The sequence below is a fragment of the Manacus candei genome, unplaced genomic scaffold (assembly GCF_025592945.1).
Source record: "Manacus candei isolate 608988 ecotype Guabito, Panama unplaced genomic scaffold, ASM2559294v1 h1tg000057l, whole genome shotgun sequence".
Classification (NCBI taxonomy): Eukaryota; Metazoa; Chordata; class Aves; order Passeriformes; family Pipridae; genus Manacus; species Manacus candei.
In genome coordinates, this window is record NW_026138105.1 from 10687300 (window position 1) to 10703462 (window position 16163).

At 45.6% G+C, this 16163-nt stretch overlaps 1 protein-coding gene across 1 annotated transcript in view; it reads left to right on the plus strand.

The window, feature by feature from the left end:
* Window positions 1-419: 419 nt before the first annotated feature.
* Window positions 420-16163, plus strand: part of COL9A3 (collagen type IX alpha 3 chain) — a 35149-nt gene continuing 19405 nt past the window's right edge. The window contains exons 1-10 of the mRNA XM_051803152.1: window positions 420-2043; window positions 3230-3307; window positions 7654-7689; window positions 8329-8400; window positions 8652-8705; window positions 13253-13288; window positions 13898-13921; window positions 14435-14488; window positions 15119-15172; window positions 15716-15757. Coding sequence (XP_051659112.1) covers window positions 1978-2043; window positions 3230-3307; window positions 7654-7689; window positions 8329-8400; window positions 8652-8705; window positions 13253-13288; window positions 13898-13921; window positions 14435-14488; window positions 15119-15172; window positions 15716-15757 — 516 coding nt within the window. The 5' untranslated portion in view covers window positions 420-1977. The remainder of the gene's footprint in view (window positions 2044-3229; window positions 3308-7653; window positions 7690-8328; window positions 8401-8651; window positions 8706-13252; window positions 13289-13897; window positions 13922-14434; window positions 14489-15118; window positions 15173-15715; window positions 15758-16163) is intronic.

Genomic DNA, 16163 nt, shown 5'->3' on the forward strand with positions numbered 1-16163 from the left:
GGGAGGTGATGCCCAGTCTTCCTCCAGCTCTAAAATATGCCCAGTGAATGTCTGTGGGATAAAGATACCCCCCAAACCCCCTGCAATGGTTCTTGTTTAATGATGTGCTTGGAAATCATAGAATCATGGAATGGTTTGGGTTGGAAAAGGCCTTAAAGCTCATCTCAGTCCACCCTCAGACACCTTCCACTAGACCAGGCTGCTCAGAGCCCCATCCAGCCTGGCCTTGGATGCTCCCAGGGATGAGGTGTCCCCATATTTCAGTATGTTTTGGTAGGTCCTGACTTACCTTTGTGCTGCCACCCTCCCACAGGTGTCCTGATGCTCTGTGGGGCAAACAAGGGCTTCACTTCACTCATCCCTTGGGGCTTCAGGCAGGAGGGCACCTGCCCAGCCTGGCCATGGGGGTTCAGTCCAGTGGGTCTTTTCAGGACACAGGTACAGGGGTGTCTGTGTGGTAAAATGATTTCTGTGAGTTGCTGTGTCCCTTCAGCTGTGCTGCCTCTGCCCAGGGATGTGGAATGAGAGATAACTGGGTGTCCTCTTGTTCCATGGGCTGGGCTTGAAGGTGAATACTCTTCCCGTGCTGGTCAGCAAACTCCATGGGCAGCAGCCCTCCGAGCCCAGGCTTGCTCTGAGCGAGGTGTGGCCAAGGAATTTAGATCTCCTCTGCCTTCTGTCTTGCCATCAGTTGGCCTCGTGTGGAGGAGGAGGCACAAGCTGTGCAAAGCAGTTTGTGGGACTGCACTGCTCTCCCTCTCTGGGGTTTGTGGTGTCCAGTAAAGCATTCCAGTTATTTTGAAGCCAGCAGAAGCCATACAGACATACGGTCCCTTTCTGTCCCCAGCTGCCTGTTCCACAAAAGCTTGTAGGAACTTTGTAAATCTTTGAGTTCTTTATCCCTCTGTCAAGGTTAGTGGAATATTGATTGCTGGGGAGCTGGACAGACACACACTGTGTACTCATACAAACCTCCTGGCAAGGGATGCCAAACTGAAACCTGGTATTTCATTTCTTAAACTTTGCTTTTCCACTTCTGCTCTTGTCTTCTTAACCAAGTGAGCTGTGTCATTTCAGTTCTGATGAATCTTGCCCTGTTCTTCTCCACTTCCAAGCCCTGCTTTGGATGAAATTGTCTTTAATCGATAAAAGGAAGCATGAAGCTATTTACAGAGGATACATCTCCATGAATATATTGGCATTTGGGATCACCTGTCTGGGAATGGTCCTCCTGTTTCTTCCTTCCAATATTTCAGATATTTTCTGTGGCTTTGAGGATGTTTCTCTTTTTTCCTTCCTCCTTGTATGCATCTGTGATTATCTGTTTTCTGATCAGGATTCATCACTTTTCCAAGAAATCATTTGTTGTTCTTCAGATCACTCTAAAAAATACCAAATGAGATGTGAATAACAAACTAACAAAGCACCTTGTAAAGCAGTAAGGGCATTTCTCTGTGGTGATCTTGCACTCATTTCAGGTATATTAATGTCTCTACTGAAGTTAGGTGGCCTCAGGCACTGAATAACTCACTCTGTGTTGCTTTTTACCTGTCCAGCCCAGAGGTGGTGATGGGCTTTGAGAAATGCCCTGGGTGAGATCCGAGGAACAGCTTTACATCTCCAGCTGGAGCAGCCCAGTTTTGCTCCTGTGTCATGTCTCCCAATCCAGCTCTTCTGTAGGCTCCTGTCCTCTTGCTGGAGCCTGGGGCTGCCCAGCAGGGCATGAATGAGAGCTGCTCTGGCTGCTTGCTGCTCCCCCTCCCTCTCCCACCTCCTGAAACCTCCTCTCCTCCAGGCTCAGCCCCTCTTGCCTTGCTCCCGAGCTCTGCCCCTCCAGCTGGAGCCACAGGTTTATCTGGAGGCAAGGAGTCTCTGCTCTGTAAGCTGAGACCCAGGAGGAGGAGGGATCTGCTGGACCCTGGGGGAGAAAGGGTTTAGCTGCCCGGGAGGAACGGAGAGAGGCAGAGCCTGGGCACCATGGCCGGATTCTCCACTCTTGGGCTCCTCTCCCTGTGTCAGTTTTTAGTCACAGCATCAGCTCAGGTGAGAAACCTCATTTGTGTCTTATGCTCGAGAAAAAACCTGCAAGGATCTGTGTATGTTGTGCCTGTGGGGTGAAATGTGGCAATAGGCAGATTATTAGTCTAAAGTTTATTAAAAGCGTGCATGTGGGTTTGTACCTGTGTGGGTCGGTGTAAAAACCACGGCTTTATATTTCCATGAAAGTGTTGTCTTCCCATTCAGGACTGCAGTTATGAGAGAGAAAGCCTTGGGAGAGGGGGAGACCTGTGGATGTAAGAGAAACAGTTTTCTTTTACACTGAAGTAACAGGTATTCAGTGAGACCGATCTGATCTGACCTGGGTCTTTATTTGAATCAGAATTTCTTATTTATTCCTTCAATCAATTTTCAAGTTTTACACTTATAAAGCAGGATGTTTAACCCCGTTCACTTTGGACGTGGAGCTGTATTAAACTTCCCTGTCTGGTATTAATATTGTTTTGTGGGGAAGTGACTCCTCAGTGAGGTTTTTCATTGTTAGTGAGGAATTTTTGCAGCCTGGCTTGGGAATTCAGAGCTGCCCTCATCTCCTGCAAGCAGAGCTACTTCTACAATGAAACCTTTGTTCCCTAAAGCTACAGCAAGTTACTCTCTGGAGCCCTCTCCATACAGAAGTCATTTATTGGACCTTTTTTTCCTTTCCCCACCTTTCCAAAATCCCAGATTTTCAAACGGCATCCTGCTCAGAGAGGAGACTTTCCCTTTCTCCTCCTGTCTTCGTTGGTGTCTGCCTGGCTTTTCCATCACCCCATCAGCCTGGGACTATAAATTAATTATTACTGCCAAGCACTTGGCCCCTATGTTCTGTGGGCTTTGCATTTCCCCCTCTGCCCAAACCAGAACGTGCCTGTGGGCAGGGAGAACCGTTTCCTATATACGACCAAACCCATTTGCTGCCCAGCGATTTGATTCCCAGGATAAGCCACCAGTTAAACGAACTGGGGAGCCCTGAGGATGTACTCAATCAAAAGAGGTTTTCCAAAAAGCCTTGCACCAATCTGGAGCAACTCTGAGCCCCCCCTGGCTGGCAGGGGGCCCTGAGGGAGGGAGGGAGGGAGGGTCAGAGCAGATTTAGGGTTAAGCTGTAGGACTCGGCCATGGCTTTCTGATCCAGCCCATGTGTTTCTTCTGATGCAAAAATAAACTCTTGTCTCTCATTTTCCCCTAGTCCCTTCAGAGAGTAGGACCACAAGGCCCTCCCGGACCACGAGGACCCCCTGGACCGTCTGGCAAGGATGGCATTGATGTGAGTGATGCACGGGGGGCAGGCTCAGGGTGAGGGGTGGGGCAGAGGCAGAGCCTACGGAGCAGAGAAGCTGCTCTTGTTCTTCTTTGGACGTCCTTCAGGGGTGGGCAGAGCTGGAGAACCAGCCTCCTCATAAGAGACCTCGTTTTGCAAGAGCCAGAACAGCGAGTGGAGGTGCTGAGTGGCCTCAGGTTCTTTTCAGGATAAATCCCCTTCTCAAGGGAGAGCTCAGGGGTTCATGACCCTGCCTGCAAAGTAGAATATTTCTCTTTTGGTGTTAGGATCTGTGTAGGGTTGAGTGCAGGGGTACAGTGTGTGCTGGGGTTACTGCACGTTCAGTACTTCAGAGAGAAGTGCTGCATATTTGACTTTCTTGTAGCCTCTCTAGAAATGTGGATGCAGCACTGGATACTGCTCTTTTATTTTATATCAACATTTTCAGCATGGTTAACCCTAATTTTGGCATGAGAGATGTCAGGATTTGGCTCGTGTGTTGCCAGACATGAGTTTATAGTGGCCCAAAAGGCAACTGAAATGGACAACCTTTGTCTCAGCAGGCAGCTCCTTTCAGTACCTCCTGTGGAGGTAGAAGACCAGGACTTAATGGAGGAGAAAAGCTTGTTCTGTTAATTTTCATTGATGTTTCCATAGAAATGAAAAATACTGTTTCCATGTATCTGTTGGATAAGGACTGGATTTTGCCCTGTAGTTGGAAGTGGATAAAATGAGCATCAAAGGGACCTTCAACAAGACCATATCAAATGCAAAAGTCTGGGTTTCTGCTTCGATTTCCAATTTGAGTAGTGCTTGTCTGAGCTGCTTATGGATTAGTTCAGGGTTTTTTAAAGCTGGTCTGAAGTACATTTATGGAAATTGGGCCTTTAAGCAACCTTGAAAAAAAATCTATTCATTCCATGCAGATCATTTTCTTTTGGATAAGGAGGTTAAAAAAAAAAAAAAAAAGATGTATGAGTTCCCTGGAATCTGGTGAACAAGGAGTGTTTGTGTCTGCAGTGGTGAGCTTTCCCAGTGGCTCTGTGAGCCAGGCTGGTCTGAAGAGAGAACCTCATTGATTTCCAGCCAGGCCCTCCAAGTGTCCTTTCAGCTAACAGAGGCTGTTTTACTGGGAATCTTGCTCTGGTTTTGTAGCATGAGAAGTTCAGAGCTGGTACCTTTACAGCTTCTGCTGTTTTTCATGGTGTGACAAAAGGCTTAAGGGGGTGCCCTGGAAGAGGGTAAAGGATGTGTGTTCCTGTTCACAGCAGTGAGCCTGTGGAGTCCCTGCAGCTGGGCATCCATGTGGCCAGTGAGTTTTGGGAAAGGCTGGCTGTGATTCTGTATGGAGGGAAAAACAAGAGTTTGGGAAGGATGAAGCCCTTCTGACTTCAAGTTTCAACTTCTGCAGAGAGGCAATTGGAAAGAAACCTGTAGTTTTTCAGTTCCTGCTTTCTACAGAATATTTTGGACTTCAACTCTGGAACAGCACCAGCATCACTTCCGATAGCTCTTGGAAACAGGAGCCCTGGGAAATGCTGATCATGTGAACCTACACCTTTTCATCCACAACTAAAAGCTTTGGAAGGCTCCCTGTGGGACAGAACCACATAATATCTAATTAATATGAGGAATGTTGTCCTAATAAATCAAACAGCTGAGTAAAGTATTTAAGGTGCAAAGTCCTACAGTCCCAGCTTCAGCCTGGGGTTTTGGCTGTGCAGGAATACTCTCACATTTGAACAGTCTTGAACTCCATCCCTCCTATGGATATAGGATGTCAGGTGTCCTGTTCATGTGAGATGGTCTGGCTTCCCAGGGTCAGACACCAGGATGGTTCCTGCTATTCAACAGGACACTGAGTCCTTTCAGGAATTGCATAGAAGAGATAGAGGGCTGCAGCCCTCTGTTGAGCACAGTCACACAGCCTCCCCATTTAAGGGTTGCCCTTTTTTTGTCCATGCCCTCCAAAAAAATGATGGTATATAAAATCCAGCACTGCTCTGCATTTTCCTAGTGCTGCATGGAGAGGATCATGTGGATCTCGAGTGGCAGCATCAAGTGTGCCTCTGCAGAATGAAACCATTATTTTATTTCTTTTCTTTTGGTGATAAGACTTTTTAAAAATTGCAATCAGAAATTTTCTGGACTGTATCTGTGCAGCTTCCCTGAACTCTGTAAGCCACTCCAGCCAGGCCATCTTCACAGATGGCTTTGGATGAATGCAGTGTAGGAAGTGTTGCTGGGTGTCTTTGAGCTGGATAAGTGCTGCTGAGGTGTTCAGCCATCCCTTACCATCAGCTGTGAGCAGTGAGAGATGCAGAACATGCAGCTGAATTATTCAGGATGTTTCCTTGGATGAACCCCATCAGCACAATTTCTCAAAGGTCCTGCTTTCACTCCTGCCTTTCAGTGGGAGCTGCAACATTAAGTGCCTCTGAAATATTTCATAATTGAAGCCTTTAACATGCTTCACATTTCAGACTCAGTAACAAGAAAAATATCTCTCTCCCAAGACGAGAAACAGCATGTTGTGATCAAAGGAATTAGTGGCAAGTTCCTGTGAATTATTTCTGGGGATGTAATTACCCAAATTGCTAATAAGCAATTGTCACTTTTCAAAAATCAAGGGTTTTTTTTTTTCTTCCCCTGTTTTCTTTCTCTTGGCTAGACTTGCTGAGAAACAGTAAACTTCCTTCTCTCTCACACAGCACCAGGAGAGCATTTCCTTTTGCTGACAACCCTTGCCTCTAATTCCCAGTGATCTGGCATTAGGGATATAAACACTGAGTAGGCTTTTGATTCAGTTCTCTGAAGTTCTGGTGCTCCTGCAGAGTCCCCACAGGGGTCCACGATGGCAGGATCAAGGTCTGAGATGGTCCCCAACAACCTTTGCTGATGCTGTGACCTTGCTGTGCAGATCTGCCATCACACAGGGAAGAAAAAATTGCAAGGGGCTGGCAACCTCAGGTGATGGAGGAGGGAGTAAACCACCTCTGCTGCCATTTCCAGATGCCCTTTCATTTCAAAAGAAGTGCTCCTTTCATCTCCTCACCAAAGGACCTTCCCCACCTATGATACAGATAACTATATATGGAAAAGCTGTAGGCAAAGGGTAGTGAAGGAGTTGCTTCAGCAAGACAGAGCATAAAGATCCTTCTGTTCAGGGACCCTCTGGTCAGTCCCCCTCTTGAGCAACTCAAGGCAGCCAGTCTGGAAAGATTTACCCACAGACTTCACAGTAAATATAGAAACAGGCTATAAATTCCACAGCTTTGCATCCCGCCTCCTGGCTCCTAATTACCAGGGCCATGGTGGGATGGTGTTATTTCCAGCCTTGCTCTGTTACTAACCACCCATTTTCCATATAGATTTTCTTCTTCCAGGATATCAACATGCCCCTTCCCCTCTGCTTGCCCCGAGCATCTCACAATGCTCAGTGCACTTATCCCAAAGCCAGGAGGGCAGGGTACCATCTAGACTGGGACACAAAGTGATTTTCTGTGGGATGAGTTGGGAAACCAAGCTCCAGTGAAGCTCCTGCTGTTTACAAATGTTTGCTTCTTTTGGGGACTAACAGTAAAATACAGATATCTCATTATTGGGGGTCTGAATGACATTATGACTGATTGAGCTAGAAATTACTAAAGACTTTTAAAATACCGTCTCCCAAATGCCTTTAATGCTGTTCTTAAAAGTAGTTTTCCATTCAAATAGGGGAAAAAAAATGAGTGCTTTTGAAATATTTTACAAAAATTGTATTTGATCAAGATTGTGCAATTGGATTAGGTGGAAGTCAGTTGGGGGCTTTGTTCATTTGCTTTTCCTGTCCAGGTTTAGTCATATGAAGAAAATCATTGTAGACAGTTTGTTCATTCTTCACTTTCTGGTAGTCCCCAGCTCCTGGCAGTACCACAGTTTCATACTGTGCCTGGGATACCTGGTGCTTATCCCTGTATCCCTCTGTTTCATCAGGAAGGTGTTTGGAAGCTTTGATAGCCTCCAGCTTCCTCACTGCCCCGCTTGCACACAACCCCAAGTGCAAACAACTTCTGTGTCTGGAAAAAGTTGGAGGTGCTGACACCATTGCAGAGCACTGGTTCTCCCTGGAAGGCTGAGGATGTGGGTTTCACTAAATTTGCTGTTGTGGGTGTGGAAAAGGATATCCAGACTCATCCTGCCTAGGGGGTAGCAGGATTTAGAGCATCAGCTCCATAAGACTGAGAGTGGTAAATCTTGGAATGGGCACAAAGGAAGATTTGAGCTCTGTGACAGCTGGGAAGAACACTGTTGGAAAAAGCCAGCAAAGAGAGTTTCTGCACTAACACTGACATCTTTTCTCTTTCATTTAGGGAGAGCCAGGCCCTCCTGGTTTGCCAGGCCCACCAGTAAGTATTTTCTGGTCGATATTGACTTGTTCATCCTTTTGAGAGGGACACAGGGCATGAGCTGACCCTTCCTGCCTCACTTTCCTCTTCACCTGCTGCAGAATTACCAGGAGTATGCAAGACTGGGGATGCTCAGCACTGGTCCAAGGGTCTAACACATTCTCCTACTTCATTGCTAACTGAGGATATAAATGAAATAAAATGAAGATTAAACAAATTAATGAAATAAATAAATGAGATAAAGCATCTGGTGCAGCACCAGTATAATGAAACTGGCACCAAGCCAGGTATATATGGTTATTTTTGGCATTGGTCTGAGTCTGCTTCAGCCCCTCACTCTGCCAAGGGGTGCTCAAAATTGTACCTGGTGGCACAGCTTTGGCCACCTGCTACATCCCTTTCTAGCCCCTGCTAAGAACAGCTTATGAGTATGTGGAACGGAGCCAAAGCACTGAAATGAACTTAGGATTTGGATATGGATTCATAGCAAGATTCATCTCCTTTCATGGAATTCTTCCATGTTGCACAGTGTAAGATTGACACATCAACAAATGAGCTTCCCTCTTGTAGCCTGTATCAGTACATGCCACATTTCTCTTGCTATTATGTGGAAAATAATTGCCTGTTTATCTGATGTAGGGGCCAAAAGGTGCACCAGGGAAGCCTGGAGCAGCTGGTGAAGCTGGATTGCCTGGACTTCCTGGAGTGGATGTGAGTATTTCATCATCTTCTCTTAGGTCCTTTAAATATTTCACATAGGCACAAGTGTTTTCCTGAAGTGTCTCATCAACTTTTCTGTTTCTGCTGGAGAAGTAAAATTGGTCCTGGATCTACGTATATGTGTTGCATATCAGGAGCAATTTTAAGAGTTGAGGGCACCTCTTGATTGAATTAAGGAGTGTGAGAAGAATTTTGAAACACGTAATTGACACTGTTTTGATTTTTTTATTTTTATTTTACAGGGTTTAACAGGAACTGATGGCCCACCTGGCCCAAATGGGCCTCCAGGAGACCGTGTGAGTACCACATTAGATCCTAAATCTCTTTAAATGAACATTTTTCCTGATTGTACTGATGGTTTTCTCATTCCTATGTAAACTGGGGACATTCAAGTGTTGATTCTGATGTAAGCCCTTGCAGAACACTTGGACCTTTGAAATGAAGCCCCAGGTGGCTTTTCATTAGGCAGGGCATGAGACCCATCTTTCTTTCACGTGGCCTTGAACAGGCTTGAGTTGCCTCAGTGTTGGGAGTACCAGTGCAGAACAACTCCAGTGACATTTCAAGTATCCAAAAAGTTTCTTGAAGCAGTCAACAGACTTAATAATGAAGTTTGTCAAAGTGAAGCTAATTTGGCCTTTATTTGCAGTCTGAGTAGGCAGCTCTGTTGTGTTTATAATTACTGTTACTGTTGATTAATTATTTAAACTTTTGTCTTTTATTATTTCTGGGACTGTCCATATGGTTGCATTATTAGTTGCTTGGCCTTAGTGTTCCCCAACCAGCTTAGCAAGAAATAAGAGTTTTTTCTGCTTCCTGCATATTACAGCTCTGCTAAGGGGCACCACAGGGATAGAGAAATGACTGCCAGGGATGCTACAGATGTCCTTCAGATCATCCACAGTGGGGCCAGAAAGGTTCTTAGGCCTCCTTGTGACATTAAGGACTAAACCTTAATGAGCCACTCAGCACAGACTGTGATCCAGCATGGCTGTTCTCCTGTCTCCCAGCTGGGAAGATGAGGCTTGTATCCACAGCTGGCTTACTGGCCTCTTGAACTCGGGGCTGCAGCGATGGGCTGGGTGCAAATCACAGCACACAGAGGTTAAAAAAGGTGGATTTTGGTAACATGTATATCTCAATAATCTGTTTGTTGCCCCAAGGAGTTGCTCAAAGCACAAAAACCTATGGGCTGTCTCATTCAGTCAAAGGGATCTGTGATACAGGCATGTATGTTTGGAATGTTCTTCCTCCTTTCCCATGTGCAAGGTGCAGTTTGCGTGGCCACCAGGAAAGTTGAGTGGCAGGACCCCAATATCTTGGTCACAGATCCAAGCATCTTGGTCACAGCTCCCAGTGTTTTGGTCACAGCTCCCAGTGTCTTGGTCACAGCTCCCAGTGTCTTGGTCACAGCTCCCAGTGTCTTGGTCACAGCTCCAAGCCTCTGTCCATCACCACCACACTAAATCCTACTCTTTTGCTGTCCCTTGTGCCTGTATTTCTCCCCAGAGATCCAGAGCTGCAAAATCCTGGCCACTCTCAGTCTGTGGCAGGAGTCCAGCACCTTCTGGGAACTGATCCCCGATTTCTAAACCAGAGAAGCTCAGGACCACACACAGTGGGCAGTTCTGTGCCCCTGTTCTGTGCTGGGTGGCCGTGTTTGCCCATGCCCACATTAGCACACAGCTCCTGGCTCGCAGGGTAATTGAGCAGATAATTTCTGGGCACCAGAGCTTCCTCTTCAGCTCTGTGGTGGGAGCACCCAGACAGAGTTGCCCTCGCTCCATGCTCTGGTTTGATGTGCTTTCCCATGTCCTGTAACTCAGTCTGTCGGCATGGGGCAAACCTGGGACCTGCCATCATTCATGGCAGCTTTTCAGGGTCAGTGGTCCATCTGGAAAATTGTTTTAATTGGTCTAATAAAAACCTGGAAGAAGGGAAAACCTCTAAAAGCTTTGGCACTCTGAATGGACAGCGCTGTTATCCTGACTTCCTTTTTTCTCCCTGTCTTTTAGAACATATTTCAGTCTCACACGACTCACTGAAATAAGGTGTCTACTTACTGTTGGGGGCTTGAATTCATGCTTAACAGAGTGATTTTTTTTTTTTTCTAAATAAGCTTATTTTTCTGGGCTGGAGTGTCTGAGAGTGAAGCTGTTTAGGGAAGTGGGCTCGTGGAAGCCAGTTTTCAGTAACACATTATTGCCCAACATTTCCTTTCCTCTCTCTGTCACATGCCATCAGTCCAACAGTGATTCCCATCAGACCAGGGACACAGAGCAGTGCAGGCAGCACACCAAAAGGGTTTTTATCTTCAATATCTCCTGTTGCTCTCAGCATCCATTAGCTTTTCTCATGGTTCTGCTTACAGAGTGATTAGATCAAGCCCACTTGTTTTTCCAATTTTAAAAATCCTTTCTTTTCAGCTGGGAATGAGCTGGGTTCTTGCCTCTGTTCTAGATACTGGTATCCTTCATTGGAAAGTTTTTGAAGGCCATTTTGAAGTTTGTTGCTTTGCACTGTAAGCAATAAGAAAAGCATACTTGTTAATTCTTATTTATGAATGTCATAATAATCAAGTATTTTCTATGCTCCATAGTTGTGTACTCACGAAGTTTATTATTATAAAGTGAAAATTATGATGATATTGTTTTCTAATCAAAAGAGAAAGAACATTGTTACCAGGAGAACGATTTGAGTCAGACAATGTTATTAAAATTGAGATGTAAATTAGAGTCTCTCCTCTGAACTTGATGCAGTTGTATCAACTCAGGGACTTGATGATCTCTAACTGTACCAGGAGTGTTCACTTCTGGATGTTGCACTTTCTACCCTCCAAGATATCAAAATTAGGGAGTTTAAAGTGCCAACATTTGGCATTTTGAGTGCTCTGCCAACCTTTTGGCACATTGGCCAAAGCAGAAAGGGGCGATGCAGCTGGTTTCAGAATTAGGGTGTGAGTCAGGAGGTGCCAGGAATTCAATGTTTTCTTTGCAGGAAGAGATCCCAGCTTGTCCCTTACAACCATCAGTAGTTGTAGGGACTTTCAGCCTCAAGATAAAAGTGGCTGGAGGACAAGCAGAGTAACCTGCAGCAAGAGAAATGAATGAGCTGACGTTTGCCCTGGGTTGATTTTTATTGGATTACAGTCCCCTGCTCACAAGACCACTCCTAATGAGGCCTTGGGTCCTCTTTCTCCTTAAGCTTAACAAGGCAAAATATTTCTAATCTCCTTTGGTACGCAGAGCACTGGGAGAGGGCAGATGTCATCCCTGGGATCACAACAAGCAGCAGTGTGTGTTGGGATATTTGCCAGGTCTGCCCATCCACCTTGTTCTCCTCATCCTAGGGGTAGACACCATTTAATTCTGCTTCAGGACATTCTTCTCAAGACGTTTCTGTGCAGCATTTTGAGGATGTTTGGAAAACAGGTTTGGGCTGGCAAGAGGCTGAGGGAGCCTCGTGCTGTCATTGCTTTGTCCCTGGACAAGGAGATGTCCCTGCTTTGTCCCTGCATCCCTCCAGTGCTTTTTTCTTTTTTTTTTTCTTTCCTTTTTTTAAGTTTTTTGAAGGAGTGACCAAATCACTCTGCTCTCACCAGCTGCCTGCCATGGCTTTTTCAAGGAGGGTGTCAGACCTGAGACCATCAATCAGCAAAACACACCCAGTGTCTCTTGGCTGGGTAAACCCCCCCACTGGAATTTTTGGTTTGTTTTTTATTTTTTTGTTTGTTTTTTTTTTGTTCTTGTTGGTTTTGTTTGCTTGTTTGTTTTTGTTTGTTTTTATTTGTGGGTTTTGCTTGTTTGTTTTGTTTGGGGTTTTTGTGGGTTTTTTGTTTGGTTGGGTTTGTTTTGTTTTGTTTTGTTCATTTTCACATTTCCATTCACTGGGGGTGGATGAGGAGGTGACTGAGAGCTTATGGGTCAGGATTAAAGAAAAGGGACAGGTTGGACAGGGCTTGGGGCAGCCTGGTCTCATGGAAGGTATCCCTGCCTGTGGCAAGGGGAGGTGAACAAAATAATCTTTAAGGTCCCTTTCAACCCAAACCATTCTGTGATTCTGTTTCAGAATTACTACCTAGAATTAATTTTACAGCCTGGCAGCCAGTTGGCAACTCTGCAATACAACAAAGGGGTTAAGGAGGTCTCTCTGTCTTCTTATCTTTAGCCAAGCAGGAACTTAACAACTTCAAGGGTGACTTAATTCTAGTCTAAGACATAAGATCACCAAGCTCTAGTCAGGCCTAAGAGTAGGAATGCAAATTCAGAAAAGGAGATGGGGGGTTTGCCAAGGAAGCTCATGAAGAAGCAGAAGCTGCCAAATCTTTGCCTTTGCTTGAAGGGAAAATGTATGAATTAATAAAATTCACTAGGATGAGTCCAAATTTTGTGAATAGTTTCAGATATTTTAGTCATGGGACCAACAATATGAATGTGTTATGAATGAGAATATTTCAAATAGATATAATTCGATTTATGAATGTTTAGATGTTCATGGCGACTACTCTGAGGCCAACTGGGACTTCCAAAAGTGTCTCTTTAATCTTTTAGGAGCAAATGGTGAAGAAAGTTGCTGGGGCCAGTTCTGAACATCCGTCACCACTATCTTAAAATGTTCTTTAATCAAGCAATTAATCAGGAATGGCAGAGTCATTATTATCCATAAATTTCTGTCCTTATATTTGTGAATTCAGCTGAGCATCTCCAATTGTGTCCTGTTTCTGCAAGACACTGCTGGAGTCTCCAGTCAAAGACTGGTGTCAAGGAGAGCAGGCATTGTTGACCAACCATCTGTAGGTGTCTCTTTTATTCCTGCTAATTTGTATCCTGTTTTATTCCCATAGGGTGCATTAGGACCTGCTGGGCCACCTGGACCAGCTGTAAGTACCTCTCAGAACAGCACAAGTAGTAGAAGTGTGTAATATCATGCCAAAACCATCACCAAGAGAAGATGGGAAGCTTCGTATCCCAGACAAAGGGATCAAAGCCTGAATGAGTGAATATATTATTTCAAGTGTTTAAATATGTATGTATGACCTGTTCTGGTAACACAGGGCCTGTTTTTGGTCTCTGAGATGCTATAAAGCAAACCAGCTTGGGATGCAGACTAACATACCAAATGCTGTTGAAATTATTAGGCATTACCTAATGTCTAATAAAAATTAAAAGAAAAAAAAGGAGAAGCAGATAAACTAGAATGTTGTCCTCCTAACTCTCTGTGTCCCACTATCGTGTCCCTGTACATTGCTTTTCTTAGAGACATCTCATAGGTAACAGCAGTGTAAGGGGAATACAAATTATTAGAGGCAACAAAAGGGTTCATCAAGACACGAGCTCTGCTCTGATTGCAAATTATAATAATTAGGGACAGGGGAGTGCTAAGAAAAACTTAAAAGAGAAAAAAAAAAATTAAGCAGCATTTTTGGAGGTTTTCTTCCTGTGTGTTCAGTTTCTAAGTGTTCTTTTACTGTTTTAAATGTTGTTTCCAGGGCAAAGGACTACCAGGACCTCCAGTAAGTAATAGGAATATTTTTTCAAAAAAGAGTTTTAAATTATTGTTTTGGCTTTATTGGATACCCTGAGTGTTACAAACCCACCCCAGGCCTTGGGTCCCTCTCCTGTGCCAGGCAGAGGAATGCAGAGTCCTGCAGGTCACTGGCCTTGTGTGTTTTCTATCCTTGCCCTTAATGTGGGAAAACTGGTAAATACAAGGCACAGCAGCCTTGTAATCACTGGAAGTGTCCAGTTCTCTGCTTTTGTCTGGTGGGTTTCTGGGGTAGCTTTTGTCTGGTGGGTTTCTGGGGCATTCCAGGGCTGCCCCGTGTCTGAGGGATGCAGACTGGCAGTGCACAGTGGTGCCAGGAGTGTGTTCCATTGATGTTCACTGGAAAGCTGATGGTCTGGGTGCAGGAGGGAGCCCCATGGGGGGACTGGGCAAATGGGTGCAGCCAGACTGTTTGCTGGGCCCTGGGCTTTGGGGTGTCAGGGTCAGCATGGGTGTAAAATCTCTTCTCTCTGTCCAACAGGGGCCTCCAGGACCCAGTGGGCTCCCGGGTGGACATGGATTTCGGGGTCCTTCTGTGAGTTTCTCCTGCCACTTACTCCTCATTTTCTGACTGTGTCACAACCACAGAAGAGTGAGGTTCACTTCTGGTCTCTTACCCCACTCTAAAGTGAGATGCACAAGACACTACGAGCCCCACAAATGCCCACGGGCTGCTGTTCTTGTGTCAGCTTATGCAGGGTCACCCCAGTCAACACTGCAATGACAAGGATGTGCAGCCATATCTTCCTTCACCAACTGGGAGTAAGGACAGAAGAGCAGCCACTGTCACTAGAACAGGGATTAGATACCAGCTGGTGTGTACTTTCAGCATCCTCAAGGAAGCCACTGCACAGAACAGGACTGGTCTGGGTGACCCCGTTCTGCAGAAGCACAGCAGGTTTTTGAGTGCCCACAGCTCCACTGGAGAGGTGCAGAGCCAGTGGAAGCAGGGATATGCCCTTCTGTCCTAATCCCTGTTCTTCCATGTGCATCTGGTGCTCTCCCTGCAGTCACAGAAGCCTCTGCAGAAGGAAAGGTGCAGTTTAGCCCCATTTGAGATATGTTGTCCCCCATTCAAAATACACACTGGTATTTGGTATCCACGATTCACATCTCTTTACATTTCCCTTGAAGGGGAATTCTTATCATCTTTCTCTCTTTTTAGGGACCTTTTGGTCTGCCAGGATTCCCAGGACCTCCTGGACCACCTGGACCTCCTGTAAGTAGAGACTTGCAAATAAATGTGAGAAAAGTTACAGGGGGAGTCTAGAATTTTCTCCTTGCTTCCATAACATACCCTTTTTATTTGCTGCCATTGCCATGAGCATTCAGCAGCCCATAAACACCCTGCCCCGAGGAGAGCAGTGACTTGCAGCCAGCAAGTCTCTGGTTTGGGTTTGCTGTGGCCTCTCTGGGGGGTTGAACAGTGGGATCTGGAGGTCTTTCCCAAGGAGCTTTCCCCAGGCCAGGAGGAAGTCAGGTACAGCTGCTGCTCTTTAATTGCTGCCTTCATCACCTAAGGCTGAAGGCTTTTAACCAAGCCCAGCTGTGCATCTCCAGAGGATGGTTACACCCCTGATGTGTCTGTTTTGGGGGACTGGTGCAGCTCATAATGCTCCAGGTTCAGGCTGTAGGTGGGTCTGGATATGTGCCTTATGCTGATCCAGCTGAGCTGGGTCTGTAAAGTGCATTTCCTAGGAATTGTGTTTCTACCTGGTATTTGTCTTGTTGTATTTAAAATCCCACATTTCCTGAATTGCAGGGTCTTCCAGGCACCCTTCCCGACGGCGGTGGGGACCTTCAGGTAGGTTTATTTTATGTAGCATGAAAATATGTTTTGGTTTAATCCTTGATGTGACTTTTGGTTGTCATACTTGGATGAGTCTCAGACCATTTAACACAGATTTAGACCTGCAGATGTGGGTCTAAATTACCTCACCACAGAATGCACCAGAGTGGTGTGTGTATTTACAAGATTTAAATGTTTTTTCAGGGAGGTAGATACGCACTGGAATAGGTTTCCCAAAGAAACTGTGGCTACCCCATCCCTGGAATTGTTCAAGGCCAGGTTGGACGGGGCTTGGGGCAACCTGGGCTAGTGGAAGGTGTCCCTGCCCGTGGCAGGGAGGGGTAGAAGGAGATGAACTTTAAGGTCCCTTTCAACCCAAACCATTCTGATTCTAGTGCTGATTTTTTTTCCTCGATCTTTG